The 27,159-nt window shown below is 49.9% G+C and overlaps 14 protein-coding genes across 14 annotated transcripts; 6 read left to right on the plus strand and 8 right to left on the minus strand.

The window, feature by feature from the left end:
* Positions 1-209: 209 nt before the first annotated feature.
* N7447_004781 (putative lipase) lies at positions 210-2,288 on the minus strand (the record flags this gene model as incomplete). The annotated part of the gene is made up of 1 exon (XM_057229043.1): positions 210-2,288. The coding sequence occupies one exon, from the start codon at positions 2,286-2,288 to the stop codon at positions 210-212; it is 2,079 nt and encodes a 692-aa protein (XP_057084133.1).
* A 2,070-nt stretch (positions 2,289-4,358) lies between these two features.
* N7447_004782 (uncharacterized protein) lies at positions 4,359-6,276 on the minus strand (the record flags this gene model as incomplete). The annotated part of the gene is made up of 2 exons (XM_057229044.1): positions 4,359-6,233; positions 6,265-6,276. 2 exons carry the CDS (start codon positions 6,274-6,276, stop codon positions 4,359-4,361), a joined length of 1,887 nt encoding a protein of 628 aa, XP_057084134.1.
* A 1,017-nt stretch (positions 6,277-7,293) lies between these two features.
* Positions 7,294-8,991, plus strand: N7447_004783 (cytochrome P450; the record flags this gene model as incomplete). Its single annotated transcript, XM_057229045.1, has 4 exons — positions 7,294-7,492; positions 7,574-8,406; positions 8,470-8,580; positions 8,644-8,991. 4 exons carry the CDS (start codon positions 7,294-7,296, stop codon positions 8,989-8,991), a joined length of 1,491 nt encoding a protein of 496 aa, XP_057084135.1.
* A 1,365-nt stretch (positions 8,992-10,356) lies between these two features.
* Positions 10,357-10,828, minus strand: N7447_004784 (uncharacterized protein; the record flags this gene model as incomplete). The annotated part of the gene is made up of 2 exons (XM_057229046.1): positions 10,357-10,637; positions 10,738-10,828. 2 exons carry the CDS (start codon positions 10,826-10,828, stop codon positions 10,357-10,359), a joined length of 372 nt encoding a protein of 123 aa, XP_057084136.1.
* Positions 10,829-12,073: 1,245 nt separating this feature from the next.
* On the minus strand, positions 12,074-12,481 carry N7447_004785 (uncharacterized protein; the record flags this gene model as incomplete). The annotated part of the gene is made up of 1 exon (XM_057229047.1): positions 12,074-12,481. One exon carries the CDS (start codon positions 12,479-12,481, stop codon positions 12,074-12,076), a length of 408 nt encoding a protein of 135 aa, XP_057084137.1.
* Positions 12,482-13,289: 808 nt separating this feature from the next.
* Positions 13,290-14,786, minus strand: N7447_004786 (battenin family protein; the record flags this gene model as incomplete). The annotated part of the gene is made up of 3 exons (XM_057229048.1): positions 13,290-13,800; positions 13,853-14,585; positions 14,642-14,786. 3 exons carry the CDS (start codon positions 14,784-14,786, stop codon positions 13,290-13,292), a joined length of 1,389 nt encoding a protein of 462 aa, XP_057084138.1.
* A 458-nt stretch (positions 14,787-15,244) lies between these two features.
* On the minus strand, positions 15,245-16,805 carry N7447_004787 (acetylornithine transaminase; the record flags this gene model as incomplete). Its single annotated transcript, XM_057229049.1, has 3 exons — positions 15,245-16,312; positions 16,375-16,614; positions 16,674-16,805. 3 exons carry the CDS (start codon positions 16,803-16,805, stop codon positions 15,245-15,247), a joined length of 1,440 nt encoding a protein of 479 aa, XP_057084139.1.
* Positions 16,806-17,058: 253 nt separating this feature from the next.
* N7447_004788 (succinate dehydrogenase assembly factor 4) lies at positions 17,059-17,472 on the plus strand (the record flags this gene model as incomplete). Its single annotated transcript, XM_057229050.1, has 1 exon — positions 17,059-17,472. The coding sequence occupies one exon, from the start codon at positions 17,059-17,061 to the stop codon at positions 17,470-17,472; it is 414 nt and encodes a 137-aa protein (XP_057084140.1).
* A 248-nt stretch (positions 17,473-17,720) lies between these two features.
* N7447_004789 (hydroxymethylglutaryl-CoA lyase) lies at positions 17,721-18,863 on the minus strand (the record flags this gene model as incomplete). Its single annotated transcript, XM_057229051.1, has 2 exons — positions 17,721-18,545; positions 18,609-18,863. The coding sequence occupies 2 exons, from the start codon at positions 18,861-18,863 to the stop codon at positions 17,721-17,723; spliced, it is 1,080 nt and encodes a 359-aa protein (XP_057084141.1).
* A 266-nt stretch (positions 18,864-19,129) lies between these two features.
* dph1 (2-(3-amino-3-carboxypropyl)histidine synthase) lies at positions 19,130-20,491 on the plus strand (the record flags this gene model as incomplete). The annotated part of the gene is made up of 2 exons (XM_057229052.1): positions 19,130-19,292; positions 19,350-20,491. 2 exons carry the CDS (start codon positions 19,130-19,132, stop codon positions 20,489-20,491), a joined length of 1,305 nt encoding a protein of 434 aa, XP_057084142.1.
* Positions 20,492-20,761: 270 nt separating this feature from the next.
* On the minus strand, positions 20,762-23,230 carry N7447_004791 (uncharacterized protein; the record flags this gene model as incomplete). Its single annotated transcript, XM_057229053.1, has 1 exon — positions 20,762-23,230. One exon carries the CDS (start codon positions 23,228-23,230, stop codon positions 20,762-20,764), a length of 2,469 nt encoding a protein of 822 aa, XP_057084143.1.
* Positions 23,231-24,078: 848 nt separating this feature from the next.
* N7447_004792 (uncharacterized protein) lies at positions 24,079-24,397 on the plus strand (the record flags this gene model as incomplete). The annotated part of the gene is made up of 2 exons (XM_057229054.1): positions 24,079-24,149; positions 24,232-24,397. Coding segments are annotated over 2 exons (237 nt in total), but the record flags the coding sequence as incomplete, so codon positions are not given.
* A 30-nt stretch (positions 24,398-24,427) lies between these two features.
* Positions 24,428-24,974, plus strand: N7447_004793 (uncharacterized protein; the record flags this gene model as incomplete). The annotated part of the gene is made up of 4 exons (XM_057229055.1): positions 24,428-24,474; positions 24,530-24,619; positions 24,703-24,839; positions 24,922-24,974. 4 exons carry the CDS (start codon positions 24,428-24,430, stop codon positions 24,972-24,974), a joined length of 327 nt encoding a protein of 108 aa, XP_057084145.1.
* A 1,756-nt stretch (positions 24,975-26,730) lies between these two features.
* Positions 26,731-27,147, plus strand: N7447_004794 (uncharacterized protein; the record flags this gene model as incomplete). The annotated part of the gene is made up of 2 exons (XM_057229056.1): positions 26,731-26,844; positions 26,908-27,147. The coding sequence occupies 2 exons, from the start codon at positions 26,731-26,733 to the stop codon at positions 27,145-27,147; spliced, it is 354 nt and encodes a 117-aa protein (XP_057084146.1).
* Positions 27,148-27,159: the final 12 nt, after the last annotated feature.

Genomic DNA, 27,159 nt, shown 5'->3' on the forward strand with positions numbered 1-27,159 from the left:
ACTGGGAATGAGCCACTTGCACCCTTGTCCCTTTGATCAAAATGTCTTGCGGATTAACTATCTCTTACACCTGCGTACTAGAGGGCCAATATTTGCGGCGCCGTGGGTTCAAGTAGAAGTTATATATATATGTCTAGAACACAAGATTGCGCTCACTCTAAACAGAAAATAATTCCAAATACCAATCGTAAATCATAACTCTAGTCCTCTCACAGCCCGGGAGTCTGAGCCCCTTCCCCAATCCCCATCAACCCACCAGCGAGTCCATTCATCCGACGATCTAGCAGATCCTCTTCGCTATCAAGAGAAGCAATGCTCCGTCCTCTCGGACGAACAGGACTTTCAGGCGCACTATTTGTCTCATCGGGATCGAAAGTATCCTGCGAACGACCCGCTCGCTGCAAGCATCGGAGCTTAGCGATGAAATCGTCTTTGGCGTTGCGATCATCTGCCAATGATGTAAAACCAGTGACTCGCGAGGAAGCAAAAGAGGAATGTGATCTCCTCCGACGCGTGCGGTGTTCAGCCTTCGATGTAGACGCAGCCTCGCTGCCAGCAACGGGTGTGATTTTGCTCATGGTCATTTCCAATGGTTGATCGTCATCACCCGAGGACTCGCCGGTGAATTTGCGATTGTGGTTACGTCCATCGTTTGGAGCATGCGCTTTGTTTTCTGTACGCCCAGACCATTTAAGGGAAGGATTAGCATTCGCAGCATTCACATCCCGACCAGGGTAAAGCACATCCACCTCGAAGTCGTCTGTCTTGATATTCTGGAACAGAGTTTCAAGCCAGTCCGCACTGCGATGGATATACTTCCACGCGTCGGGGAAGAAGCCAGCCATCTGCATGAATCCGTGTGAAATTCCAGGGATCAGAGAAATCTCGACGTAGTTTCTCTCGTTGAAAGGGCGTTTAGACCTCTCCAATCCCAGATCCTGGCGCTCGCGGAACTGATGCAGCTTTGCTTGGCGCAGTCTTCCAGCAAATATGACTGTGTCATCAACCAAAGGATCTCGCTCTCCAGTCATGATATATGTTTTCGGGAAGCGGGCAAGTAAAGCATCTGGGGCCAGGACAGGAGACAGAAGGAAATCGGTGTTGAAGTCAGGGCGATGGTGGGGTCCGATGTATAGGATGATCATCGCACGCGTCATTTCAGGTGTGAGGATGCGGTCGTGGACGTAGGTGATCATAGACGAGACGGCTAGTCTAGTCTTGATTGGTTTGACCTCGTCTTCTGCTTTAGCAACAGGATTTGGGGCTAGGTCCTCGCTCTTTTGGAGTTTCTTCTCAAGTGCTTTGGCAGCCTCGGCGACCACATTGGGCTCTTTGCTATCCTTTGCCTTTTCAGGTGGTGAAATAGCAGTTAGATCCTCAACCGAGCGACCTGGCGATGTGAATGGCGTGAGTTTACGATATTCATCTTGTTTCCGTTGTAGAACACTGCGATTTGTCTGGCGGGTGCTCTTCTCCTGGATCAATGACATCTGTTCATCGCTCATCCAGCTCTCAACCTTCATGTTCAATGCAGGGTATCCTAAAACCACACCATCAGGTGCTGGGAGCACATCCTCTCCACGCCAGCCCTGAGCCATGGCGGACTGCAACACCATCAAGGTCATGCCCACTGCTAGGTTGCCGCCCGCACTCTCGCCAGTGACAAGAACCCGAGGACGGGTCTTACCACTCAGACCCATACAACGACCGTTCGTGGCAATGATGCTGTGGTAGACATCGTAACATTCATGCAGCGCATATGGGTATGCGAATTCCGGTGCCTTCTGGTAATCAATACTGAGAATGGGTACCTTGAGACGTCCTGCCCAAGACAATAGTTTGTCTTCCGAGTTTCGGGGACTCATAGCCACAAAGCCACCGCCGGGTACATCCAGGACGATGTCAGTCTGATCTCGAAGCGCACTTAGCGGACCATCGAAATAAAGCCACGCATTCACTGGCTCGGTGTAAACAGACTGCCTCGGGCGAGGAATACGAATCGCTCGAGCCGGGAACCGAGTCATTCGCGGCCGTAGCAGTTTCGCCAATGACCACAGGTAGGGGCTGGTGGCTTTATTCCAAGACACACGTAGATGCTCCAGTGTGAGGGTAGCACGGACCCGACGAACTTTCTCGTCAGCGTGTTCAGCAGCTATGAGATAGTAAGCCGTGAAGACCAGTGATGCTATGTCTCGTAGCCATTTTGGCTTTATGTTCATCGCGGTCCAGAATCCAGCATCCAGACCAGTGGTAATCCATGTTGCTCGGAAGAAGGACCGCGAATACATGTTTGCTAATGGTTCAGGACATTCGAGCCCCACAATCTTGGCGAAATTCCGACTGAGATAGAGCCAAAGGAAGATGATAACCGTTGTCTGCCATGTTGTCAACTTTCCTGTGAAACGGGATGACAGGGATCGGATAAATGGTGGGCCATGTCTATCAGCTCTGTTGGATATTCAGCGGTTGGGATTTGTTAGGCTGGCGTGGACTTGATATGATGTACCTTAATAAGTAAACCGACCAGAAGGAGACAACTGCAAATACTTGGATTTTGCGGAAGCGGGTCGAAGGTCTCCCCAAGACGTGGTCTGAACATGGATTAGCCTGGGTTTCAAGTGGGCTGCAGGTTGCATACCTATCATTTCTTGTAGTTAGTTAGGGCTGAGTCTAGTCAGTCTAACTCCGCCTGGAAAGTGTAGTCTATATCAAGGGATAAGGATGCATGAAGGTTGAGTCTAAGGTATAGTGAAGGTCAAACCGAACAAAAGACTTGAGACAAAGAGACCATTTTAGACCACGATGAAGGACAAAGTGCGATCAGCAGTGTAATGCAAGTAATACAACCTTGTCATTGGAGCGAAGTTGGAGAAAGCTGAATCACATGTCACCAAAGTCCCACCTTCACATGCCAGTGACGACATCAGCTGACTTTCCCCGGCTGGGGTTGACTTCAATTTGTATGTTTTGTGCTTTTAAATATGGAGTTTTATGTTGGTTGACTTCAATTTGTATGTTTTGTGCTTTTATATGGAGTTTTATGTTATGGTTTACATTATTTTACTTAGCAGTGGCTTGTGTATATTTAACCATGATACCAGTATTTTCTGGCGCTTCTGTATGCGTGTGAACCGCACTAGGGCGATGATTTACATCGTGGAATCTAAATAGCACCACAGTACACTTCCTTTTGGATCAGATAGACATTATTTAAAACATCAAATAACTTGAAGTGACTGTAGAAAACATATAAAACCAGACTGTTTAATTGGACAGACAGAAAATAACAAAGATCAAGCCCCCAATTTATGATATTTGGTGCCTGGCCGTACCGAAATTGCCTCCTATCTTGTTTGTTACATCTTTCCACCCTGTGTTGGTGTGCCTTCTCGCTTGAGCAATCATTTTTCTCATATTGAATAGTTTCTGGTGGAACCTACGTAGTGGGGTCCGGCAAGAGAGGAGGGAGAGAGTTGTATTCGTCAAGAGGAGCGAGCTCCCAAACTATCTATCTAGCAAGGGTGTCGGAATAGTTACACCGGCATACCGGAGGATTTATTAATCTTAAATATGCAGTAATATTTCTTATGTAATGGGATAGTATAAATTGCCAGAATAGTGGATACTGAAATACAGAGAGTTGAATACCATTGATTGGACCCATACATTACACCATACGGATTACTCCGACAAAGGGTTGATGCCTGAGGCACCAAGGCTCCGACCACCACAACAAATGGTAAGTTGCAGAAATCCTTATGGCTCCCTAAGACGACAGGCGCTACATTGAACTAACCACCGACGGCTAGGTGTATATTTGGAGATGTGCAACTTCCGTAGCGGGAGGTGTGAAGACCCTGATCAAGCAGCAAAAACGCCCTAAACCCCGGACTCTTCCCGACTCACCGTGTGCAAGCAAGTCTTCATCGGGCCTCTTCGTTTGTGAGGATCTCTGCTCATTTGGTATCCCCGGGGCCCAGTTTTGATCTTAGAGCATATTCATCTCTGTGCCTATTCATTCTAACGAGCAAGCGAAGTGTTCCAGTTGTTCCAAGGTTGGAAACGTTTCATGTGACTGATGTCCCTTTCACGTATCTTGATAGTAAACTTGGAACCTTTTTTCTTAGTATATAATGATAGAGCTCAATAATTCTGCGAATAATTGAGATAAATTCAAGCTGACATTTTCCTAATATCGATGACATCCAAAAGGACATCCCCAGGGCGGCTTCTTGTTCCTTTTGCAGTCACAGTCTAATCTAGTAGATGAGCCGCTGTCCTTCCCTATCATCTCGTCGAACCAATCCGCCATTTCTAGCTTCCATCAGTAACTACAGAGTGTAAATTGGGAGGTACCACTAACCTTTGTCTTCCTTGCGCTTAATAATGCGATCGGCCGGGCAGCTAGCAATTGGCCTTAACCGGGAAATCCAATCCTTCAACGAAATATTGGCTTTGTGAATGTCAAAATCCACTTTTCCCCTTTGTTTATCTGCACTGTCGATTCTTTCGAAATCGTAATAATTGTCGTCACAGATAATATCTTCCAGGGAGAGTGTTTCTAGAGATAACTCGTTCCGTAAAAATTTCAAAAAGCTGGGCACAGAAGTGATCTTTTCTTCGTTGCGTTTCCATGCCATTACGGTTTCCCGGGTGGGACAGACAAAACCTCCAGCTGTTTCGGATGGCTCATATGGGTGATATGTAGACATCCACTTTCTGCTCCAATATTCTTCTGTCGACGCCTCAGAGGAATCGGAAGCCGAGGAATGCTGGGGTGATTGGGGTGCACTTTCGGCTGATGCTGTTTCTGATGCTGGTAGGACTGATAGAGGGGCTGGTCCATATTCTTGTGGGGATACAGTCGGTCTGTACGGTGAAGATGTTGAAAATGATGGCGGTGTTGGTTGAAATGATGGGACTGTAGGTCCGTATGATTGCAAGTTTGGTTGATATAATCGGACTGAAGGTCCATCGTATGGCGAAGTTGGTTGGTATGGTGGCACGGTAGGTCCATCGTATGGCGAAGTTGGTTGGTATGGTGGCACGGTAGGTTCATTGTATGGCGAGGTTGGTTGGTATGGTGGCACTGTAGGTTCATTGTATGGCGAGGTTGGTTGGTATGGTGGCACTGTAGGTTCATCGTATGGCGAGGTTGGTTGGTGGGATGGCACTGTGGGTTGATATAATGGCGATGTATATCGGACAGATCTTTCATTTTCCTGGCGGCCAGGGGACTCAGCATCTTGTGATCGAGGATTTTCTGTGGCTCCTGACTCCTCGCTGCGCATTCTAACCCGTTTGACTGTAAGAGTGACCAGACCTTTCTTGACACTGAGCAAAAGTGATCTCAAAGAGCTGAAATCGATATCAAGCTTCGTTATATGAAGGTTTCGGAGTCGAGTGAAGCTAATGTCATGGAACATGTTTCCAACGTAGCTTTTAGCCGGATAGGCATGCATGTCATCTTGAACAAGATCAAAAGGCATATGATGTTGCGACAGGGTCAGTACTTCCAGTTGAGGTGCAATCTTCCTGAAAAGCTTCAGCCAAGCCGCCTCATCGAGATCGATGCATAAATGAAGATCCTCGAGGTCTTCTAAAGTAGACAGTAGAGAATCAAATTGCTCTTCGGAGAGGGCAATCCTGGGGCCGATATCACAGCAGAATTTAGAATCGCAAGTGGATAGCTTTCGGGGTCTGCAGCTTGAGCCACATAACGCAAGAAAAAGCTTTGATAACGCCAAGGAGTTCAGTTTCCGTATCTGACTATCCTGGTGGGTGCGCGTAGACTCTTGCAGGCTGTAAACATCGAATCGAAAGTCGATGCGGCTCATCATCTGTCGCCTTCCGAGGAATGGAACTGTCTGCTGTCGGGGGTCAAGCAAAAATTCCGTTCTGTAATGTGCGAGTCCGATTGTTTGGATGTTCTTGAATCGATCCATACATTCCCGAAGTCGAAGACTGAACGTTTCTGATTCCAGCAGGTTGCGATTGTCCGCAAGCATGTCTTTTTGGACAGCACGCCGGCTTTCCAGCTCGTCGCCTTTGACCTGCCGGCAGCTTTTTGACGATATAGATATCATGCCGAGGGACCCTTCAGCGCCATCGAACACCACAGGAATCATCCATAGCTCTTGAACGTGCTCGCGGAGACCATTTGACTTGGATAGTGCTTCCAGTTCGTGGAGACCTTCACTTGTCACAATGAAACGAATTTTTCGGAAATAGGTCTTCCCAAAATTCTCCAGTGAGTTTTGGTACAATGCGCGACATGATAACCTCAGAGCGACCAATTGCTGGTAATCCAAATGGTTACATATTTTTGAGATCAATTCGACGGGCAGGACTGCAATGGAAATTTTGGCTGCGCGCGCGACGTTCGAGGTTGAGAACAGTAATACCAAAAAGCTCGGATTGTTATCCGCATTAGTGAGTAGGAATCGTAGAATAATTGCTTTTCAAGTTCCGAAATTCACGAAAAACATGGAGTTCAGTGACCGGGAAAGTCAGACAATCGTGTCTGCCAGAATTTGTGCGAGGTAGAAAGCTTTCCAAAGGTAAGGAGGAACAGGAACAGAGGCGAGAATTGTGATTCCAGACGAGGACTAGCCCTGGAGCCCTGGAGCACCCAGGTGGGCCGGACTAGTAAGGGGTACTGCACACATGTACAAGGCAGTCTGTCCGGTACCTGGGACGGGTACTGATACCGGTTGGTCGCCCCGGTATCACTACCCAAGCGAGAAATGGAGAGCCACGTGATACACGCACCGCAAACACGTGATCCATCTATCTCTTATATAATCACAAAGCAACCCCGCACGTGCGGGCCCGGGGCCAGCAGGTCACGTGCCACATTCCATGCCTCAATTGTTCAAGTACATTCTCGGGCAATCTTCTAATATTAAGTTTGTTGTCTTAAGTTCAAAGCCAGTCAAATCCCGAGTGACTACTTTCCAGCCGAACACGAGAAGCTAATTCTCTAGACCCTGCAACCCCAGGAACGAGTCATGCCGGTAGACTGATCTCCCCGTCTGTCGATCTCTCTTGGCGGCCCCGGGGGCATTTCCGGGCTGTCCGATCAGCAGAACACGTATTCTTCGGATGTTTCCTATTATGGACTCACCTAAAAGGAACATGCTGAATTACTTTTTGATCTCTGCTAATTGGCGGTGATCAAATTACTGACATAATGCATGAACAAAAGGGCCGTCGTGTTTGTGTTTGGTACTAGCCTAAGTTGCCCAACTCACCTCTCTCAGCACCCATTGAACACGAAAGATTGAAGCCACGATGGGCCTTTTGACACTGCTGCAACGTGCCAGCTTGTCACACCTACTGGCATTCGGAACGACAGCTTTTATCGCGTATTGGATTTCGGTCTACATATACCGCGTCACTCTACATCCGCTCGCGAAATTTCCTGGCCCGGAACTTGCAGGCGCGACCTTCTGGTACGAGTTCTACTACGATCTATTTCCTCACAAGCTGCGTTTCCTCTAAAAAATCGAGGACCTGCACAATCCGTACGGACCAATCGTACGAATCAATCCACTCCACATCCACATCCGAGACCCGGAGTATCTTGACGACATCTACGCCAGCGGACGCCGCAAGCGCAATCGTGATGAGTGGTTTTTCCATTCCTCCAAGACTAGTCCGATGGGATGGTCATTGTTCAACACAGTCGATCATGATGTCCACCGGGTGAGGCGCGCTGCGCTCAGCCCGTTCTTCAGCAAGCGATCAATCCAAGCTCTGGAAGGCCGCGTCGTGGAAAAAATCGATATTTTGATAGATCGAATTGCGGAAGCCCGCAAGACTGGAGAAAACGTGAACTTGCTCTTTGCCGCAGGTGCTCTGACTATGGATGTCATCTCTGCTTATGCATTTGGAAAAGATTGGAACAAGTTGGGTGAGCCCGACTGGGCCGAGGAGGAGCTTGAGGGCTATGCCAAGATGGCGCAGATGGGACCTTTTGCTCGTCAATTCCCATGGGTAGCGAAAGCGGTCATTATGTTGCTTCCACCTAAGTTGGTGACGAAGCTCAGTCCAGCTGCTGCCCTTGTACCACGGAACAGAGCCCTGTTCAAGGACATGATACAGACTGCAGTCGAAGAGGAACAGAACGGTCAGCTTGACAAATCTGCATCCCGGTCTATATTCCAGGATATTCTTCAGAGCAACCTACCGCCCAGTGACAAAACCCCTGCTCGCCTTTCGGCGGAGGCGGGCTTGCTTGTCATGGCGGGAACTGAAACGACGGCGAGATCATTAGCCGTGATTCTGTTCCTGCTTCTTGACACCCCACATGTCTTGGATCGAGTGAGGAAGGAGCTGGCGCAGCATATGCCTCGGCCTGATTCGCGCATTTCACTTGCTGAGCTAGAAGCCATTCCGTATTTCGTGAGTTGACGCCGCCATGAGAATGATTCCCACGACAGCATATGTATTAACCATGTACTCTAGTCTGCTATGATAACCGAAGGCGTGAGGCTGTCTCACGTTGTTTCGAGTCGTATGCCGCGATACGCCCCCGAGGAAGAGCTCAAATACAAGGATTGGACGATTCCAGCTGGCGTAAGGAGAATAACTCAAACCCCTATTCAGCTCATGTTGCTAACAGACCAATCAACACAACAGACAAGTGTCATGCAATCACACTACCTCCTTCATACTGATCCCACAATCTTCCCAGAACCATATACATTCGAACCACAACGGTGGATTGACAACCCTTCGTTAAGGGCAAACTACTTCTTGGGTTTCGGCCGGGGTACCAGAGTGTGTCTCGGTATCAATCTTGCTAACGCAGAGTTGTATCTCACAGTCGCCTATATCTGTGCCCGCTTCGACATGGAGCTATTTGAGACTGAAAGGGGGCGTGATGTAGATGTGGTCATGGATTCTGTTATTGGACAACCTAGTCTGGAGAGCAAGGGGATCAGGGTCAAGATCACAAGAGACAGACTCAAGGACGAGCAAGCTTAGAGGGTGTCCATGATCGATGCTTGGATGCGAGATATGAATCTATATCTCGAAGAACAACGCCTTCTTTATAGGCTCACATCGTCGTACAAAATTAATTCATGGACCCTTTCTTGAAGCAACGATACTTTTCAATTCCGTTGATTGTGCATCGTACCTCGCTTTTGCTGCTAGCCTTTGTTGGTCGTGATACAGTACCGGTGCATCAATCCGTTTGTGTAAACCGTAAAAGATAAAGGCACCCGGGTCGTTGGATATGCGTATCTGTTAATTTTGTCATGTCATACCAACAGGGCTAGAAGTTTGTTTAGTTAGCCATCATTAAAAGGCAAGTCTGGGTATGTGTACCACCCTCTCTGAGCCACCCCGACTTAACTTGGGTACTCTGGTTCCGAAAATAATCCATTCACTGCCCTCAATTTTGATAGCAATAGGATAGGCTGGAAGTGGGCTAAAATGGTCGTCAAGCTTGACTGCTACGGGACCGCAAGAAGGAGATTATACCAATTCCCCAGCTTTGCTATCTAACCTAGCAGAGAGGATGAAGAGCCACTTTCTTCCTATAACACCATCCCCTCAGTTTTTCGACTCGATACTTTACCTGAGACGATGCAGTGAGCATCAAAACGTAATTTATTGGCTAGGTACTATCTTTGCCTTAATGCGGGAAGCGTAAGAGTCTGAAGCAGTCATGGCTTCAGGTAGCAGTAAGCCTAGCAGATGCCAGAGAATAGTGGCACGCTTCAGGAAATTGAATGGGAAAGAAGCTGGTTGGTATGGCGATAATGACAGTTGCCCAGAAGAAAGGTTGGAGAGATACAATGTAGAAAAGACCGTTGCTGGTGAGTTGGACTGTAGAAAGGTTACGAGTTGATGGGGAGGGGGACGATCATTTAAATAGGGGATTGATACAGACACCCCCCTTTGGATGCCAACACCCCCCTGCCTGAGGATTCAGGCCAGCATATTTTCTGCCGGACATATTTCTGCCACCAGCGAGGTACTTACATTTACTATGCAACCCCCTAATTAAATGAAGTCCCTTTCGCACTCTACCACCACTATGCCAAAAGCACAGCGCTAGTCCCAAATAGGAAATAGATGCTGTTTTCAAAAACTCTACAGAAATGAAGGAATTGCAGGGGCCAGCACCCATTTTTCGTCAAATTCTTAGAGAATTGCATGAGAATAATGAAGAAATATTGTAAATTCGACAGTATTACCATTCGTAATGCTTTGGCCGCTTCCTGATCCGGCCCGACCGGCGATTCGCGTCCTGAGCGACCGGTGAAGCTATTCCCGACCCTTGAGATGAAGGAGGAATGCTCGCCGGCGATGCCGTACGGGCTTCCTGGGCCGTAGACGAAGCTATTCCCACTCCGTTATCACCCTGCGAGGCTTATTGTGTTCCTCCACGTCCACGTCCACGGCCACGGCCACGGCCACGTCCACGGCCACGTCCACGTCCACCTTCCTGGGATAGCATGAGCTCGAAGCCGGAGGGTTCTCGCTGGGTGGAGGTGTCTTGGGTGCTTGCTTGGGTGCTTTCGCCGCCGATGAAGTTCCTAGCGCCTTGGGGGCGTCCTCGCCGGCGTACTTAGAGAGGATCCTGGAGTAGGAGTAGCGGGTTAATAGGAGGCGCAGAGACACTGTATAAATGCCAGTGTTAATGGAATAACTCAGGCTTAAAGCTCTTGTTCTCCACTTCGTACTGTATGATGAGATGAATGCATGGAAACCCTGCCGTACCTAGCGAATTACAGCGGCAAAGTGGAGGAATCGGCGGCTTCTCGTCACTTACTGGCAGGAAGCGGTTATAGACGTCTTTTGTATGCTCCATCGCCTTGGCTGAAATTCGTCTAAGAACTAGCCTGAATAGCTGCTTCCAGCGACTATCAGTAGGCCTTCTTACCTTCTCATTCTCGATCTTAGCGGTAGCCTTTTGAAATTAAAGCTTTACAGCATTCTTAAAGGTGCGAAGGACCACTAGTAGATCATTAGTTAAGACTTAAAGGCCCTGCTTAAGCAGCCAGTGAGCTCCCTCGGTCCGAGAGGTCGTAATCTCATTGAGATGAAGGTATTCGGAGGTGTATTTATGAAGGAAATACTCAGGGCAGTCGTCTAGCCATTCACTCTGTAGATATTGGAGTAAAGGTTCAAAAATCGGCTCCTTGTAGTGCTCTTTGAATTATCTCCATCTCTCCTCCCTCTCTACGGTTATGATCGTATAGACGACGCGAATCCACCGCTTTAGCATCGTCTTCCATGCTTTATGGACCATTTCTCGAAGCTCTCGGTCTCTCTCCGCCTTCGTCTGACGCTGTAAAGCCGAGGAAGCAGCCTCTTACCGCTCTTTTGCTAGCTGCTCTGCGAGAATCGGACGAGCTTTCTTCATGATATTCATATTAATATGCTATAGATAGATCATATGCTTTGTAGAAGGGAAGACGACCTTCACAGCATTTATTAGCGCTTACTCCTTATCGGAAAGGATGGTCCGGGGTGCTTGAAGGCTAAGAGCTTCGTAAGCCTCTGCTAGACAGCTTAAAATGACTTCGTAGCTGTCATCTTTCTCGTCCTTTATGAATGCGAAGCCGATGTAAAAGGTTAAGCCCGTAGCAGTAAAGCCGACGATATCGAGCATTAGAAGGCCATACCGGTTAGTTTTATATGTACAGTCCATTGAAATAACCCATGAATTTGTCTTAAGGAATGCAATACTCGTTTTATGCATATAAAAGAGGGCTGTGACATGATTCTCATCGTTAACTTTATACTTAAAGATCCATTCGCCGTCCTTTGGAAGCTCTATCAAGAGAGCTTGAAGCGGTGTACGGCCAGTAAGGAAATTAACATGAAGCTTCCTCCGAAAGTTATAGATATCCCGGGTAGTGAGGCAGGAATCCTGGTCGTCCTTTTAAATGCCGGTGAGAATATGACGGGTAGAAAGACCCTGCTGGAGCTGATTCTTAATATTCGATGCCTTTACATACAATTCCTGCTTCCGGTGTGGCATATGAGTAAGAGGAGGCGAGGACTCATGGTTATGGTGTTAATTCTCCACTGTAAGGTTCTATCGGCCTTCTTAAAGCCGTAGCGATATCGAAAAGGGGCATTTAATCGCTAGCGAGGTAGTCTCCCGCTTCCGCGTAGGGCTATTCGGGCTGTTTCTTAGCCGGCGGCCCCGGTCATAGCATAGGCGAACTGTCTTTAGGACCCCTTTCTTTGTACGTTTCGACCGAAGAGTTGAGACTGCGTAGCCATGCTGGCGGCCGAAGATATTGATCGCGACAATTCCTTGCTCAGGCGTATCGTACTGCTGAGGTAAAGGAGGCAGCGGGAAGGTGTAGGACTCGGGAATAGCGTCATGGAGGCTTGGCGGCGCGTGATGGAGGCTTGGCGGCGCGTGATGGAGGCTTGGCGGCATCGGCGGGGACTCGGGAATAGCTTCATGCTCAGAATCGGACGGCGAATCGGGCTGTGAGGAAGCCATTGTAAAAAGCAATAAAATGCGAGAGAAATGGGTGGAAACATGGGAGGTTTGAAGGTGTAAACAACAATTATTTTGGATTTCTTGTTAGGTACTACAGTGGTACAGGAGTGACTTAATTTTACTAGCGATTTACATAGTAATTTGAGGTACCTAAGGTGTGATATACATGCAGGGTAGTGGTAGCAATAAATAAAAGTTCGAGGATGAAAGCGGTGAGAAAAGCGGTGAGAAAAGCGGTCAGTAAATGCCTGAATCCTCAGGCAGGGGGGGGTGTTGGCATCCAAAGGGGGGGTGTCTGTATCAATCCCCTTTAAATATTGGGAACCGGTCTTGATGGCTCCGCAAGACAGACGATTTATCATCGTTGTCTGGAGCGGCTACAAACGGACTGAAGGATACTGAGCATCACGTCATCACTGATCAATTGCCCTGAGCATGCTGAGCGAAGGGTGAGCAGATCACTGAGCAGCCCTGAGCATACTGAGTGAAGGGTGAGCAGATCACTGAGCAGCCCTGAGTGCTCAGTGATCAAAAGTACATTCTGCGCACGTGATGCTATGATGACTAAGATTTGGGTAAAAAGGGAGCTTAAACCGGCGTCCAAGGTAGCCATTTACGGCAGCCGATTTACCGTCAATTAACGTTGTGCTGTAATGAGCTTCTCTAAACTACTCGACGAGACTATACGACAAGGACAAAGCAGCTAGTAGCAACGTCGTGGCCAGTAGTGCATACACTAAAATGGAAATGGAAAGCTTTTGAGTGCGAGGCATGCTCCGATATATATGCATGATATACTTACTCTATTCTATGTCATTTGTCGGCAATAATCACGCCCATGTCCAACCTGCCAACTACATAACCAGACTTCCCACCCCATACTGATGAAGCCAGCAATGCAGATACCAGCCGAGTCACTGACAGTGGTAGCCCCCAAGGAGAATTCACGGTCCTCCTTAGGAACACGATCGGCAATCTCTGCAAAGGTATTGACATATACCACTCCACCGAGGAGGCCCTCCCAGAAAATAATGATGAACACAAGCCATACAGTGGGGATAAAATTAAAAATAGCGTGGAGGCTCAGCAACACAAGGTTGACCACCTGCAGGAGCGACGGCAGGTACAGATTGTGGATGCGGAAGAACGGGGTCGAGGAGCGGGATATGAAGACGCCAATCTGGTAAATGGCATTATAGGTGGGATAGAACGAGCGGAAATGCTCAAATGGCGATTCATGCAGTGGAAAAAGCAGAGTTGGAGCGACACCTTGGTTGATCACGTACTCGGCGATGTAAACCAGCAGCATCGGGACCATGCTAGATACCTGTCAGCGTAGACTTGGATGAACCGAATCACTGGGATACTTACAAAGGAATGAACAGTGCCTTGACGCGACGTAGATTATTGCGCATCTGGTCCTGCCAGGGGGCATCGTCATTGACACGGGCAGACTTGTGGGCGGAGGAATTGCGCGACTCCCCCAAGAGCCCCTCGTCTTCCCCGCCAACGCCATCGTCCATTTCATCTTCCTCCACCTGACCCCCGCCCTCAACGACACGATATCTATCAGCGCCAGATTCGGCAGACCTCAGGGGTGACTTGGGTAGCACGACAAAAAAGCTTAAAACCATAATGGCCGGTAAGCATGCCGATACTAACAACGTGACACGAACGGAGAATCCCATCGCAGAAGTCGCGAGGGCATAAGCACCAGCCCCGACCAGCCCAGCGGCGCCAGTACCACTCCCCCACGCAGCTAAACTGAACGGGCCATAGAAGTGCGTGAGACCCACAAAGCTAAGCTCCCCAGCACCACAAGATAAGCTAGCCAGGACTATTCCCGCGATCTTGGATGATATCGTTCCACCAACTGTATAACCCGGGCTCATAGCGACGACCAGCATGCCCATGGATGACAAGAGGGCGAAGACGAGGGTACGCATCCAATATGGAACAAGGTGGATGAAATACGGAGCGACGAGTTTGGTTGCGAATGACGGGACCACGTCGGCGAGGAGAACGAGGCCTTTGGGTACATCTGGTCCGACTAGATCTACAGCTGCGGAGAGGATGATCACATATAGGACATTGTTGATAAGGCCTGTTGGGTGTGGGTATTAGTTAAGCTGATGAACTGTGATGATTGGGGGTACGCACCGAAGAGCCAAAAAGCGACGCAGACTCGGGGGTCTGCGCCGTTAAACGCGCCGCCAACACGGGCGCTGATACGATTCCAAATGGAAGTACATTGCTCTTGGGAGGAAAGCGTTGCGGCATCCTCATCGGATGCTGTGAGAGGCATTCGGTTGCGTTGGGTAAGAAGCTAGAAAGTGGCGAAAGATATTCAGTCCATAGCTTTTAATTGAAAGAAAGAGAAAAGAATACGGGCCATAACAGGGGCCATGCATGTCAAGCGGGAAGAGTGACGATTATCTCCACGCGATCCGCCTTACACGTGGTACGAAGTGGGGAACTAAGGAACTGCCACGGGTGTCGGCCAACTACGGTGCTTGGGCATTGAACTATACATATGTTGTAATACATAATTATTGCTCTCTATAACAAGTTTTTGAAGAAAAACGAAATAGGAAAAAATCGTAGTCAACACTGCTACCTGAGACTTGGCTTCTCCACTTAAATTGGACACACGACACTTTTCCTTTATTGCTCTAGTTTCTATATGAAAATATGTCTCATATCCAACGCAATACATGGTATAAAAGGAAAACAAAATCATAACCGGCATTCAGGACAAGACACTTATGACTTGGCCACGACCGAATCCACAGCCTGCTCCAAAATGCGCAGAGCAGTCTGGATCTGGTCTTCGGTGATCGTCAGGGCGGGAACAAATCGGATGCAACCCTCACCAGCAGTGATAATCAGCATGCCGCGCTCACGGGCAGCAGTGATGATTTCACCAGCCTTAGCGGTGTACTCAGGGGCAAGCTGAAGACCCAGGATCAGGCCGCGTCCGCGAATCTCAGAGATCACACCTGGGAACTTCTGCTGCATGGCCTTGAAGCCCGAAACGAAGAGATCGGACTTGGTCTGGACGGACTGCTGGAGCTCCGGATCGGCGAGACGCTCGACGATGTGGTGAGCGACACGGCAAGCCAGCGGGTTACCGCCGAAGGTGGTGCCGTGGTCGCCAGTCTTAATGTTCTGTCCAACCGTCTTGCCAGAAACAATCGTGGCACCAATAGGAATACCGTTACCAAGAGCCTTGGCGGTAGTCAGAATATCGGGGTGGACAGCCTCGCCAGAGGCTAGGGCGAGAGAGGGGTGAGCGTGGGCCCAGAAAGCACCGGTACGGGACAGACCGCACTGGATTTCGTCGTAGATCAAGACGGCGCCGGTCTCGTCACAGCGCTTGCGGAGAGCGGCAAGGAATTCGGGGGTAGCGATGTTGACACCGCCCTCGCCCTGGATGGGCTCAACGATGACACCGCATGTCTTATCCGTGATAAGAGTCTGGAGCTGTTCGATCTGGTTGTAATCTCCGTACTTGAATCCGGGGAGCATGGGTGAGAACGGAGTCTGGTACTTGGGGTTGGGGGTAGCCGAGAGGGCACCCATTGTGCGGCCATGGAACGAGTTGTGGAAGGACACGAACTCGTGCTTATTACCGGAAGGGTCCAGAGTGCGGCCGGTCTTGCGAGCGAACTTGATGGCGGCCTCGTTGGCCTCGGTTCCGGAGTTGCAGATGAACACCTGTGAAGCATCGCGCATAGCACCGGACTTCTGAGTCAACTCAATCAACAATTTACTCAGAGCGCCGGTCCAAGGGTTGTGGTAGAGGTTCGAAGCGTGAATGAGGGTTTCGGCCTGTGATTGAGGTCTTTTTGTTAGCGATTAATCACCATATAGTCCATAATAGCATTTCGCACCTGTTCCGCAATAATTTTGGCAATCTCCGGATCACAGTGACCAAGAGAGTTAACTGCAATTCCCGCGGTCAAGTCCAGATAACGTCGGTTCTCCATATCCCACAAGTAGCAACCCTGTCCCTTCATCATCATCGGAACCGGGCGAACGTAAGTCGCGACCATGAAAGGAGTTCGCTCATTAACGAAGGACGCCGTGACTGAATCCGCTGAAGGGTCGGGGTTGGGGAGAGTTGACTCCTTCTATGCGACTGTTAGTCCCGAATCTGAACGCTGTCTTGGATGATTTGTGTCACACGTACCTTAACCTGAGCCTTCACATTTTGAGGGGCATTGGATGTAGTCGCAAATCGGCGTTGTACTGGTGACTCAAGAACAGGGACGAATTTGGATGCACGAGGCAGGCGGCGCGCAGCCACACGGAGGGCAGACATGACAAACTTTTGATTTAAAAAGAACACAAGAAAAAAACCAAAAGCTAATCAGCAAAAGAGAGGTGAGGACCGTAAGAGAACTATCTGATCTGATCCGCGATCCGGGAGAAATAAAAAAAGGCGATATCGGGATCGGCAGTCTTAGTCACATCGGTGGAGTGAGTCAATTGGAACAGCCCGAGGTCCCGAGATCTCCCCGTACAACTTCAAACTTGCCTCATTGGACATATCATTCCCCTCATCCACAAACATAATGGTATTCTCTCCTATTCGCCGTTCAATCCCCTCGGCTGCCACAGCCCGTGGCGCAATCCGACCACTCTCCACAACTCGATTCCTGCGCCAGAGCGACGACAAGCCAATGCCATTCTCAAACTCCCCGGCTCCCCCGCGTCTCCCGAAGGAAGAACAGGAGATCTTCGAAAAGCTCCAGAAGCAATCGACTGGCGCCTTCAGTACACCCCAGGTCAACCAGTCCCCACAGGCCGAGATTCAAGCGGACGGCAAAGGTGGCGAGCTTCACCCCGATGCGCCAAAGGGACTGAAGCCTGAGTTTGAGGGCGAGAAGAACCCAAAGACTGGTGAAGTTGGTGGACCAAAGAATGAGCCTCTGCGCTGGGGCGCAGCGGGTGATTGGAGCTATGGTGGTCGTGTCACTGATTTCTGAGTGAACTCGGGCTGACTAGAGATTTGCATCATGGCGTCGGTGTTTATTGCCTAGGGATATCCTCCGTAATTGGAGACGGAGAAGTGGGTGTTTGATGGTGATCACATTTACAATGTACATAACAAAATGGCGTGGACTGACAATGCAAAGCATATTTATGGGTCATTGCGGTGTTGCCAAATATGAAACCCGTTGGGGATTAATAAATACTCCCAACGATGACAAGAACAGGTTATAACAGACGTTGATCAGAGCGATGCATTTTCTCCCGCGAGACGAGCAAGGGTCGCTTTTCCAGCCCGGCTGCCATTAGCTCGGCCCAACTCCTCACTAATCCAACCTCCAATCTTCGACATCTCATCCAGGCTGACCCCCGTGTGCATTCCCAGGCTGTGGATCGTGTGGATGAGGTCCTCTGTCGCCACATTCCCTGTCGCACCCTTGGAATACGGGCAACCACCCAGCCCACCCACGCTGCTGTCGAAAATACGAACGCCATGTTCCAGGCCAACGATTGTGTTCACCAGGGCCTGTCCGTAGGTATCGTGGAAGTGCAACGCCAAGTCTGTATTTTGAATGCCAGCAGCCTTGAGTGCTTGCAGAAGCTCCATAGTCCTGGGAGCGGTGCCCATACCCGTTGTGTCGGCCACTGAGACCTCATCCGCCCCCATCTCCAGCAGCGTGGCAGTAATATCAGCAACCTTGACAGGGTCCACATCTGGGCCTTCGTAGGGGCATCCAAGTGCAACAGAGACATATCCGCGTACGCGGATATTCTTGGTCTTTGCTAATGACACAATCGGCTTGATGCGCTCCAGTGACTCGGCAATGGAGCAGTTGGTGTTAGCTTTCGAGAAAGCTTCCGTTGCTGCTGCAAAAAGAGACACCTCCGTAGTTGTCGCTGTCTTTGATGTCTCCCCAGTCGCGTCTGCGGAGACTCCTGTGGCATCAAGGATCTTAACCAGGCTTTCCAATCCTCTGATGTTAGGGACAAGATAGTTGTATGCGATTGTAGATTGTGCTTGGGGTGGGTTTGTGAGAAGGTGCTCACAAATCTCAGCTGTACTTGCCATCTGTCAAAGTGTAACCAAGTCGTTAGTCTTCTAGGACTGAAATCGCCGTACTGCACGTCATACCTGGGGTACCCATTTTTCGGGTACAAATGAGCCAGCTTCAATGGTGGTAACACCGGTTTTAGCCAGTCGCTCAATCAGCTTAAGCTTTGTTTGCATTGGGATGGATTTCTTCTCATTTTGCAGTCCATCTCGAGCGCCAACCTCCACGATGCGGACATGGTCCGAGGTTAACCGCGACTCGGTTGCGAAGCGGCGTGCAGAATATGGAGACCGCAGGGCTGAGAACAAACTCAATCTGGGGCGAGCTGTCATCATGGTGGTGGTTGGGCCAGTTTGTATGATCTGAACAACCAGAATTGTAAGGGAAATAATAGGTGAAGGAAGGCGAGCTTTGAGAATGGAACAGTAGTAGGCCGAGATGCGGAGAGCGCTTTACCCCCTCCGGACTAGTTGATCACCCCACCTGCTGAGTCAGTCGGCAGAAAAAAGAAGTGGGATGATATCAATTCCAATATTTGGTTATCAAGATCAGTGAAAAGTGCAATTTTTGACATTTTTGACTCATATTATAACTGATCGTCATGGAGCCAAATATCCCCACGCTTCCTACTGAAGATGGCTCACAGGCCGCTAGCCAACTGCGACAGCCAAAGAAAAGATTTGTCGGACGACGAACCGCAGATGCCCAAGCCCAGAAGGATACAACCAGCCAGAAAGATGTCGAGTCTACAGCGGTGCAAACAGGTACATCTAATTCGATGGCCCAACTAAAATACGCATATTAATTTCCACTTCCTCTAGCCGCTCCCAGACGCACTCCTCGCACCCTCAACCAAGTGCCACCAGAGATTCTGAACGATCCCGAGATCCTAGAAGCAATGGAACTTCTCCCCAAGAACTACTCCTTCGAGATCCCCAAGACAATCCACCGAGTCCGTACATCAGGCGCCAAGCGAGTAGCACTCCAATTCCCCGAAGGACTTCTCATCTTCGCGACCACCATCTCCGACATCCTCACCCAGTTCTGCCCTGGGATCGAAACCCTCATCATGGGCGACGTCACCTACGGCGCCTGCTGTATCGACGACTACACTGCGCGCGCCCTAGGATGCGATCTACTAGTACACTACGCACACAGCTGTCTGATCCCAGTCGACGTAACCCAAATCAAAACCCTCTACATCTTCGTAGACATCAGCATTGACACAAGCCACCTCCTCGCGACCCTCGAGCGCAACTTCAAGCCGGGTCAATCAATCGCAACCGTCGGCACAATCCAGTTCAACGCAACGCTCCACGGACTCAAACCCGTCCTCGAACGTGCCGGCTTCCGCGTCATAATCCCGCAAATCACCCCACTCTCCAAAGGCGAGATCCTAGGCTGCACATCACCCCAGCTCTCCGAAACCGATATCGACGCAATCCTCTACCTTGGTGACGGCCGCTTCCACCTCGAATCTGCCATGATCCACAACCCCTCCATCCCAGCCTACCGATACGATCCGTACTCTCGAACCCTAACACGCGAGAGCTACGAACACGAGGAGATGCAGACGATCCGCCGGGACGCAATCGCTACAGCCAAGACGGCCCGCAAGTGGGGGATTATCCTCGGTTCGCTTGGTCGACAGGGTAACCCGCATACTATGGCGATGATCGAGCGACACCTGCGCGAGCGCGGGATTCCAATTGTCAACTTGTTGCTGAGTGAGATCTTCCCTGGTAAATTGGCTTCTATGGCGGACGTGGAGTGCTGGGTGCAAATTGCTTGTCCGCGGTTGAGTATTGATTGGGGATATGCATTTTCGCGGCCGTTGCTGACGCCGTATGAGGCACTTGTTGCGTTGGGTGTGCGGGAGAATTGGGATACGGGGAATAAGGGCGTTTATCCGATGGACTTTTATGCGAAGGAGGGACTTGGGCGCACGAAGCCGCAGGTTTAGAGGTTGGATGTTGAAAAATGAAAATATATACCCCATTATAGACTCAGGCAGCGGGACTGGCTCTGGTTGAAAGGTTATGACAATGATATACACGTTGATATGTTCCGATTTATATCATCATGAGAGGAGAGAATATACATGGGAGCAAAAGTATTAATAACAGCCGGGCTATCGAAGGCACCGACGAAAGACATCATGGCATTTCATTTCCAAAACCAATAAACCGATCCTAATCAAATACAAAGTTCATAATACAAGGTAGTAATCGAATCACCCTTTCACATCATCCGTACTATCAGTGTTGAAATCACTGGCACTTCCACGCCGAAGGGAGAGGACATTCTTATTAGCCAACTCATCAGCAGTACGTTCAGCAGCCCGCCATCGAGTAACAGCCTGCTGAACATCCTCAAACATCTCCAACGAGTCCTGAATGATACCGCCCTCGTCGGAATCGCCCAGTTGGGTACTCTCACGCGAACCACGGTCACTGGACATTGGGAAGGCAGGTCCGAATCCTCGTTGAGGAATTGGGTTAAACATGATAGCGTTGGCGAACATGCGGATCAACTCTTTCTCCAGTTGTGCTGAGTTCACAATTCCCTTGGGCGGTACGAAATCCTCACTCTTCTGTAACATTAGAATGCCGCCTTTGGACGGTGTGCCGCCAGGAACGGGAGACTCTCCATCCCCGGCTGGTGTGCTGGCTGATTCTCCTGCGGCGGCGACAGCTTTGCTTCCCTGGTGGATGGCAGATTTGATTGTCTTGAGGTCAGATGGCCGATAGATGAGATCGTGGTAGCCAGGGGCGTCACGTTCGCTGATTGGCTTGGCAAAGATGGACGCAAGCTTATGGGTGGCTACATCGTTCATAATTGGTGCTGCAGTCCGGTGGAAGTTGCGCGTAGCCATGACATACTGAGTTGTGTCGAATCTCGGGATATCGGCAGGGTGTGGTTCAATTTCCAATGCTTCGCTTGCGCCGCGTTTACGTTTTATCCGCGGTTTGGGAGTCTCTTCGTCGGCGGTAGCAGCTGCACCCTTTCGGCGGCCCGTTGCTCGTGGTTCGCGCACAGTGTCTTCCGATGGTGCAACAGACCCGTCGCGCGAAGCCATGGATCGCCCGCGACTCCGGGAAGATGCCGAACTTACGGCACGCGTCCTCCGAATTGAAGCTAGTTTCTCGGTCTTGATGACAGGGGCGGGTTTGGTGTCAGTCTGGCCGCGTCGATTTTTCTTGTCTTCTGTAGACGGAGCTCGTTGGCCAAGATTGATCCTCGGGGGAGGTGACATTTCCATCGCATCAATGGGTGATTCATCTCGTTCACTGATGGGACTGACATCCTCCGGCCGTGGCCGTGGCGGCGAGCTTGGAGACACCGAAACCCTCGCGCGAGGGGTTCTCTTCCATGGCGTGGAGGAGCCTTGGGTGTCAATTGAGAGGCGTGGATGGGAGCCGCGCGATTCAGAGAAAGAGGGGAATGTGGCACTCGGCGTTTGGGAAACACGCGGGCGGCCAATTGGGACAGGTGTGTGGGTTGTAGATGGGATGGTGCTGGGTGTTTGTGGAACAAGAGGTTGGAGGGGAGTCTGGGCTTGCGGCCCTGGCAAAGGCGGGTTGGCGAGAAGTGGTACAGGTCGCTTGGTAGTGGCCTGAGCTACTTGAGGTGTAGCAACACCAGGGGAGACGGCAGGGTATGGTGAGTGAGGAGAAGGATCCAGCTGCCACTGCTGAAAACTCGGCTGAGCGGGGGTTCGCTGGGATGCTGGCGGCAACGGGACAGCCTTACCCGTAGCAATGGGCGCAGGTTGGACGGGATTGGCTCGAGGGGCGATTTGCGACGGATGTGCCGGCGTGACTCGCGGTCCGGCTGGTGTGGTTGGAGGGGCTTTCTGGGTAGCTAGAGCAAGTGGAGGTTGGGTGGGCGGTTTTGGGAGGGGTTGAGTGGTGGTCGGCTGCGGTTGAGGTGCTTTCCCGGCTATGTCTTGCGGTATGGGTGTTGGGGTTTGCGCTTGGGGAGGTGGAGCTTCAGATTGGGGCACAGGAGGGATGTGTGTTTTCGGTGGCTCGTTTATCGTAGGGGGCACGTTGATTGCGATGTGCTGCGGTTCGGGCTTTGCCTTGTCCTGGGCGGGCGGGACGGTTGTCGCAAGAGGTTGACCCGACGGATCTTGTACATGTGGACGCGGTGTCTCTTCCTTTCGGCCAGTATCCTTCACTTCGGTAGGCACCGGCTTCACGGGTGTGGGTGCCGTAGCTGCCGCGGCGGCTGATTTGTCGTCCTCCTGGTGTAGGCGTTCCAGTTCAGCCCTGATTTCTGTGTACCTTTTCTCATCATCCCTAATTTCCCTGGTGACTACATCTTTATATTTGGCGTAAAGATGTGCCACTAGCTCTGGGATGAGCGTGGCATGGGTGAATCCGGTCAATCCATCTGGTCGCGGACTGGAGATTTTGCGTTTCTTCGGATTGGGCGGACTAGAGGTGTCTGATGGTCGTCCATTGACCGAGGGCGCACTATCACGGCTGAATCCATCGCGCATCAATGTCGCATAGAGATCTTCCAGCGCCTCCGGGGTCAGACGATCGGCATCGAAATCGACATTCTCGCGCACGAGCTGGTTGTTTCGCAAGAGGGTCGAGATTTTACCGAAGCTTGTCGGTCGGGAATCCGAAGTCGCGAGAGACTGGAAGAACAGGAGCGACTCAAACGAAGTGTATGCCGACAGAGGAGGCATCCCCCATTGCCCGTCCGGTCGGCCACTGGGGGGAAAGGCTTGAAGGATGGGGGCCACGGTGGTCGGCGAACGGGGTGGTCACGGAAAGCGTTCGGTTTCGCTTTAACTGCGAGTTTGGGAAATAATTTTGGCTAGGTTGGCTAGTATTTAGGGATAGCGAACGCGACAGGCTTGAAACGCAATATGGCCCTTCAACCTATCCGCGCGAAAATTTGAGCGGGAAAAAAATGAACGGCGACCACAACGGGTGAGGTAAAAACGCGTGAAATTTACGGTTAGAAGAAGCAAAGAGATAAAATGTCTCTGTAGAATTGAAATGACGATGGAAATGGAAATTGGGAATCGGAGAAGAGTTCACGCTGTACTGTATGGTATTGGTCATGTGACCAGTTGCCAGGGAGAAACCTGAATGCGCAATGCAACGTACGATGTACCTCTCTCTACATGTATATCTATGAGAGACATATGTGAAAGCATGGACATTCCAATTCAACCTTATATTCCTTATATTCCCGTCAATTGTGCTATGGGCTGAAGTACGCTATACTTGTAACGCAAATTCTCTTAATTCCCCTGAGACCCATGTCAGGGGTTTAGCTTTATCAAAGGAAGTTTCCTTTGTAGGGCCAAGTGCACACTATATATGTTGGTATAAAACAGAAATGGAAGTATAGAAAATCAACCCCTGAAACAAAAACCCCCTAAATGCGACACATAATGGCGTAGAGCCCCTGTAATACAGTTGTAACACTTACAAGCTCTCCTTGCGGATATATGGGGTCCTCCTACACTAGTAACATTAGGTGGGCTATGATCATCTCTTTCGCACCCTTCTTCTCCCCCTTTAGCTTCCTGGCAGGTCTCCAAAGTTCTTTGATCACTCTCCGATCTGTCCATTGCTACTACTATTGATATCCCGGTATTTCTTTCGCCTCCCCACCAGATTGTGGCTTATCTGTGAAGTATAAAGACTGACCACTGTGTTTTTTTTTTACCAACAGTATCAAAAACCTCGTTTCAGTTTCATCTTTACTTGATTCTTGGCTGGTCCCGGTCTCGAAGATACCTAAACCGCCTAATACCTTAATTTTGCGACCTGCTCTTGCCCCGCCCCAAAAAGGTCGCACACCCCTCTGTCGCCGTTCAGCTGTTAGCACCCGTCTGTGACAGACACCAAGATCAAACATCCCATACAAAATGTCTGACATGGATCGCGAGTGGAAGCCCAAGGTCCGGCCTCAGTCGTTCGTTTCCCTATATCGACGGTTCTCCGAATAGTGGCATTAACCGTGACCACAGGACCATGGCGCAAGCCTTCTCGTCCGCCTTGGACAGCGCCTTTATGCTTGACTCCGATGTTAACAACCTTTCGCAAACCATCGACCAGAAGTGAGTGCTACTTGATAATCCCTTGACCATCGATATCGCACGACTCTCTCGCCATTATCACAATGCTAACCTCAACCCCCAAGGAAGCAGCAGATGTTGATCCAGAACCGCGAATTGGAAGAGCTACAGAACCGAATCCGCGAGGCCGAGCGACGCCTCCAGTCCCGGACTACCGGTGCTAACACCTCGTCCCAACCCCGGGAACAAGGCCAGTCAGCTGGTGAGCGCTCAATCTGATCTTTTTGGGGCCGATTGATATAGCTGGCCTGGTTTTGGCGCTGCGGGATCTGACTGTGTGACAGCTTCCCAGGGATCCAACGAGCAGTCGGATCAGTCTAAGCAGGAGAACAACTGAATTTCCGAGTACATTTCGAGATCTGGAAGGGTCAAAGACTTGGCCGTTCGGTCCTGGAGTCGGAACTAGAAGGCTGGGACGAGCGCAGGGCGGGATTCTCTCTATCCGTGATATTGGACCCGCGCCGCGTCTGATAGACGCAATATGTTCCAACCGAGGTTATTTTATTGGGATGATTTTTTAGTGTTATCTTTTTTTTTTTTCTGGCATCCTTTGAGAAACCCCCTATTGTATGGATCTGGCCGAGGGATTTATTTCCCAAGGTCTCGTCCCTCGTCTGCACTGCTACGGCGCTGCGATTCACCCATGTTTTTGTTTTCTTGAAATTGAAATTCTTTCAATCAGACCTTTTGGGCTTGAGATATCTTCATAGTTATACCCTTGTAATGCGTGCCTCTTGCGTGACTGGATATATATGTAGTTCCGGAATTCTGCACCTTCAGAGCAGAACAATAAGCGTTGTTGATGGAGACCACTCGATTAAACTCGCTAGAAAAGCGGAGGGATAAAAGGCGAAATCAAGGGCCGTGCGTACACTGCTCATTAATATATCGGCACCGCGTCAACGTTCGCTGAATATAGCCAGTTCTATACCGTCGATTCAGTAGAGGTTGGGAACTCAACTTGAGCTTTATTGGCTAATTTGACTCGAGAGAGAGATGCCCACGGGTGTACGTACGCCTTAACTTATATAAGCGTGCTGCCAATCAGCATTATAGGCGTGGCCCTCCCTTAATGGCACACGTTCACTTTGTAGTGGGAGCTGTTTATTCCAGACACTATCCCGAAATACCAGCCTGTCCTGCAAGCGTTTGCATCTGTGTGTGGTGATATTTATTAGCTGTCTGACGATGCAACTATGCGAGGCACCTCGCTGAATTCTTTTGGTCTACCGACCGTTGAGTTTTTGTAGTATATTCAGACTTGGTCTCATCGGTTCCTACTATGAAGGGTAAGCATGAGGGCTATATTGCCGCAGAAAAAGTAATGGCCACATGTCGATTCTTGACCTTCGCAAGAAAATGGGGGTTTCAGGTCTTGGACATTGTTTCGTCTCCACACCTCTAATCGCGGTTTCAATACATCAGAGGTATGATGCAATTTATAATCAATCTTGTTCAAGCATGATTCAGTCCTTGGAAGTTTCCGTGCAGTGTGGGGAATGGTATTTTGAGCCGCAAGGGGCGATTGCGGACATTTTGCTTCTCCATGCCGCTGTTCCATATCAAGGAAAGTGGCAAGGTTGGATTATACCTTGCAGTGATCAATTCCGTATCCAGGTTGACGCATGCATCAGCTGGGATGGAGTCTTCGCCCTGAACTGCAACGAGGAAGAGTGTCCATCAGGTAAAACGAGGTAAAACGGGAACCGGGAAAGTGAAATTTATTCATGTTGTTGCCCAGGGCTCTTTTGATACTTTATATCACTTGGTCTCCAATAATGGCTTCTCCACACAGAATATGACATCTATTTTACCATATTTATCCGAACATGACATATTTCCGACATGAAGTAGGAAAACAAGGAATTTGGTCAACCTGATGCTATCCACATGGCCTCAGGTGGAGCCCGGTACATCCTGTTTCGGGGAGCCATATCCATGATCCTGAATGCCATGGCATCATCGTGGTAATCGTCATAGCAGCTTAGCACAAAGAATATAAATAGTTTGCCTTACCATTCCATTCATCAAATTCAAAAACATCTACCTTCGCAATACTGCTCTATAAATCACTACACTCACAACCTATCACCATGTCAGACTCTACCTTCCACACCACTACACAAGACATCCGTAAGGCTGAGTCCAAGGTTGCCCAATCACACGATGGCAAGACCCCAGCAGACTCCGACGTCTCTCAAATGAAGGTGAGTTATCTGCAATGAAAGATGTTCAGGCATAGAGCAGACCTCTAACATAACTCTATATAGTCCATCATCGATCAAAACACCAACAAGCCCGAGGAAATCGAGAAGACCAAGGACAACCTGCCTCTACCCGAGAAACCTCCAGTTGCCAGTGATTTTAACTCCCTTGACCATCGTACCACTGATGTTGGCTCTGGACGATTCGAGTTCCCTCCTGATAACAGTGGCCTGCGCGAGGGTGCAGCTGCCAGCAGTAGCGCCCGCGTTGATGGCAAGGAGCTGCATAAGACCACTGCCCCATGAGGGCGAGGATTC

Source organism: Penicillium robsamsonii (assembly GCF_028829455.1).
Source record: "Penicillium robsamsonii strain IBT 29466 chromosome Unknown utg000003l_segment0_segment0, whole genome shotgun sequence".
NCBI lineage: Eukaryota > Fungi > Ascomycota > Eurotiomycetes > Eurotiales > Aspergillaceae > Penicillium > Penicillium robsamsonii.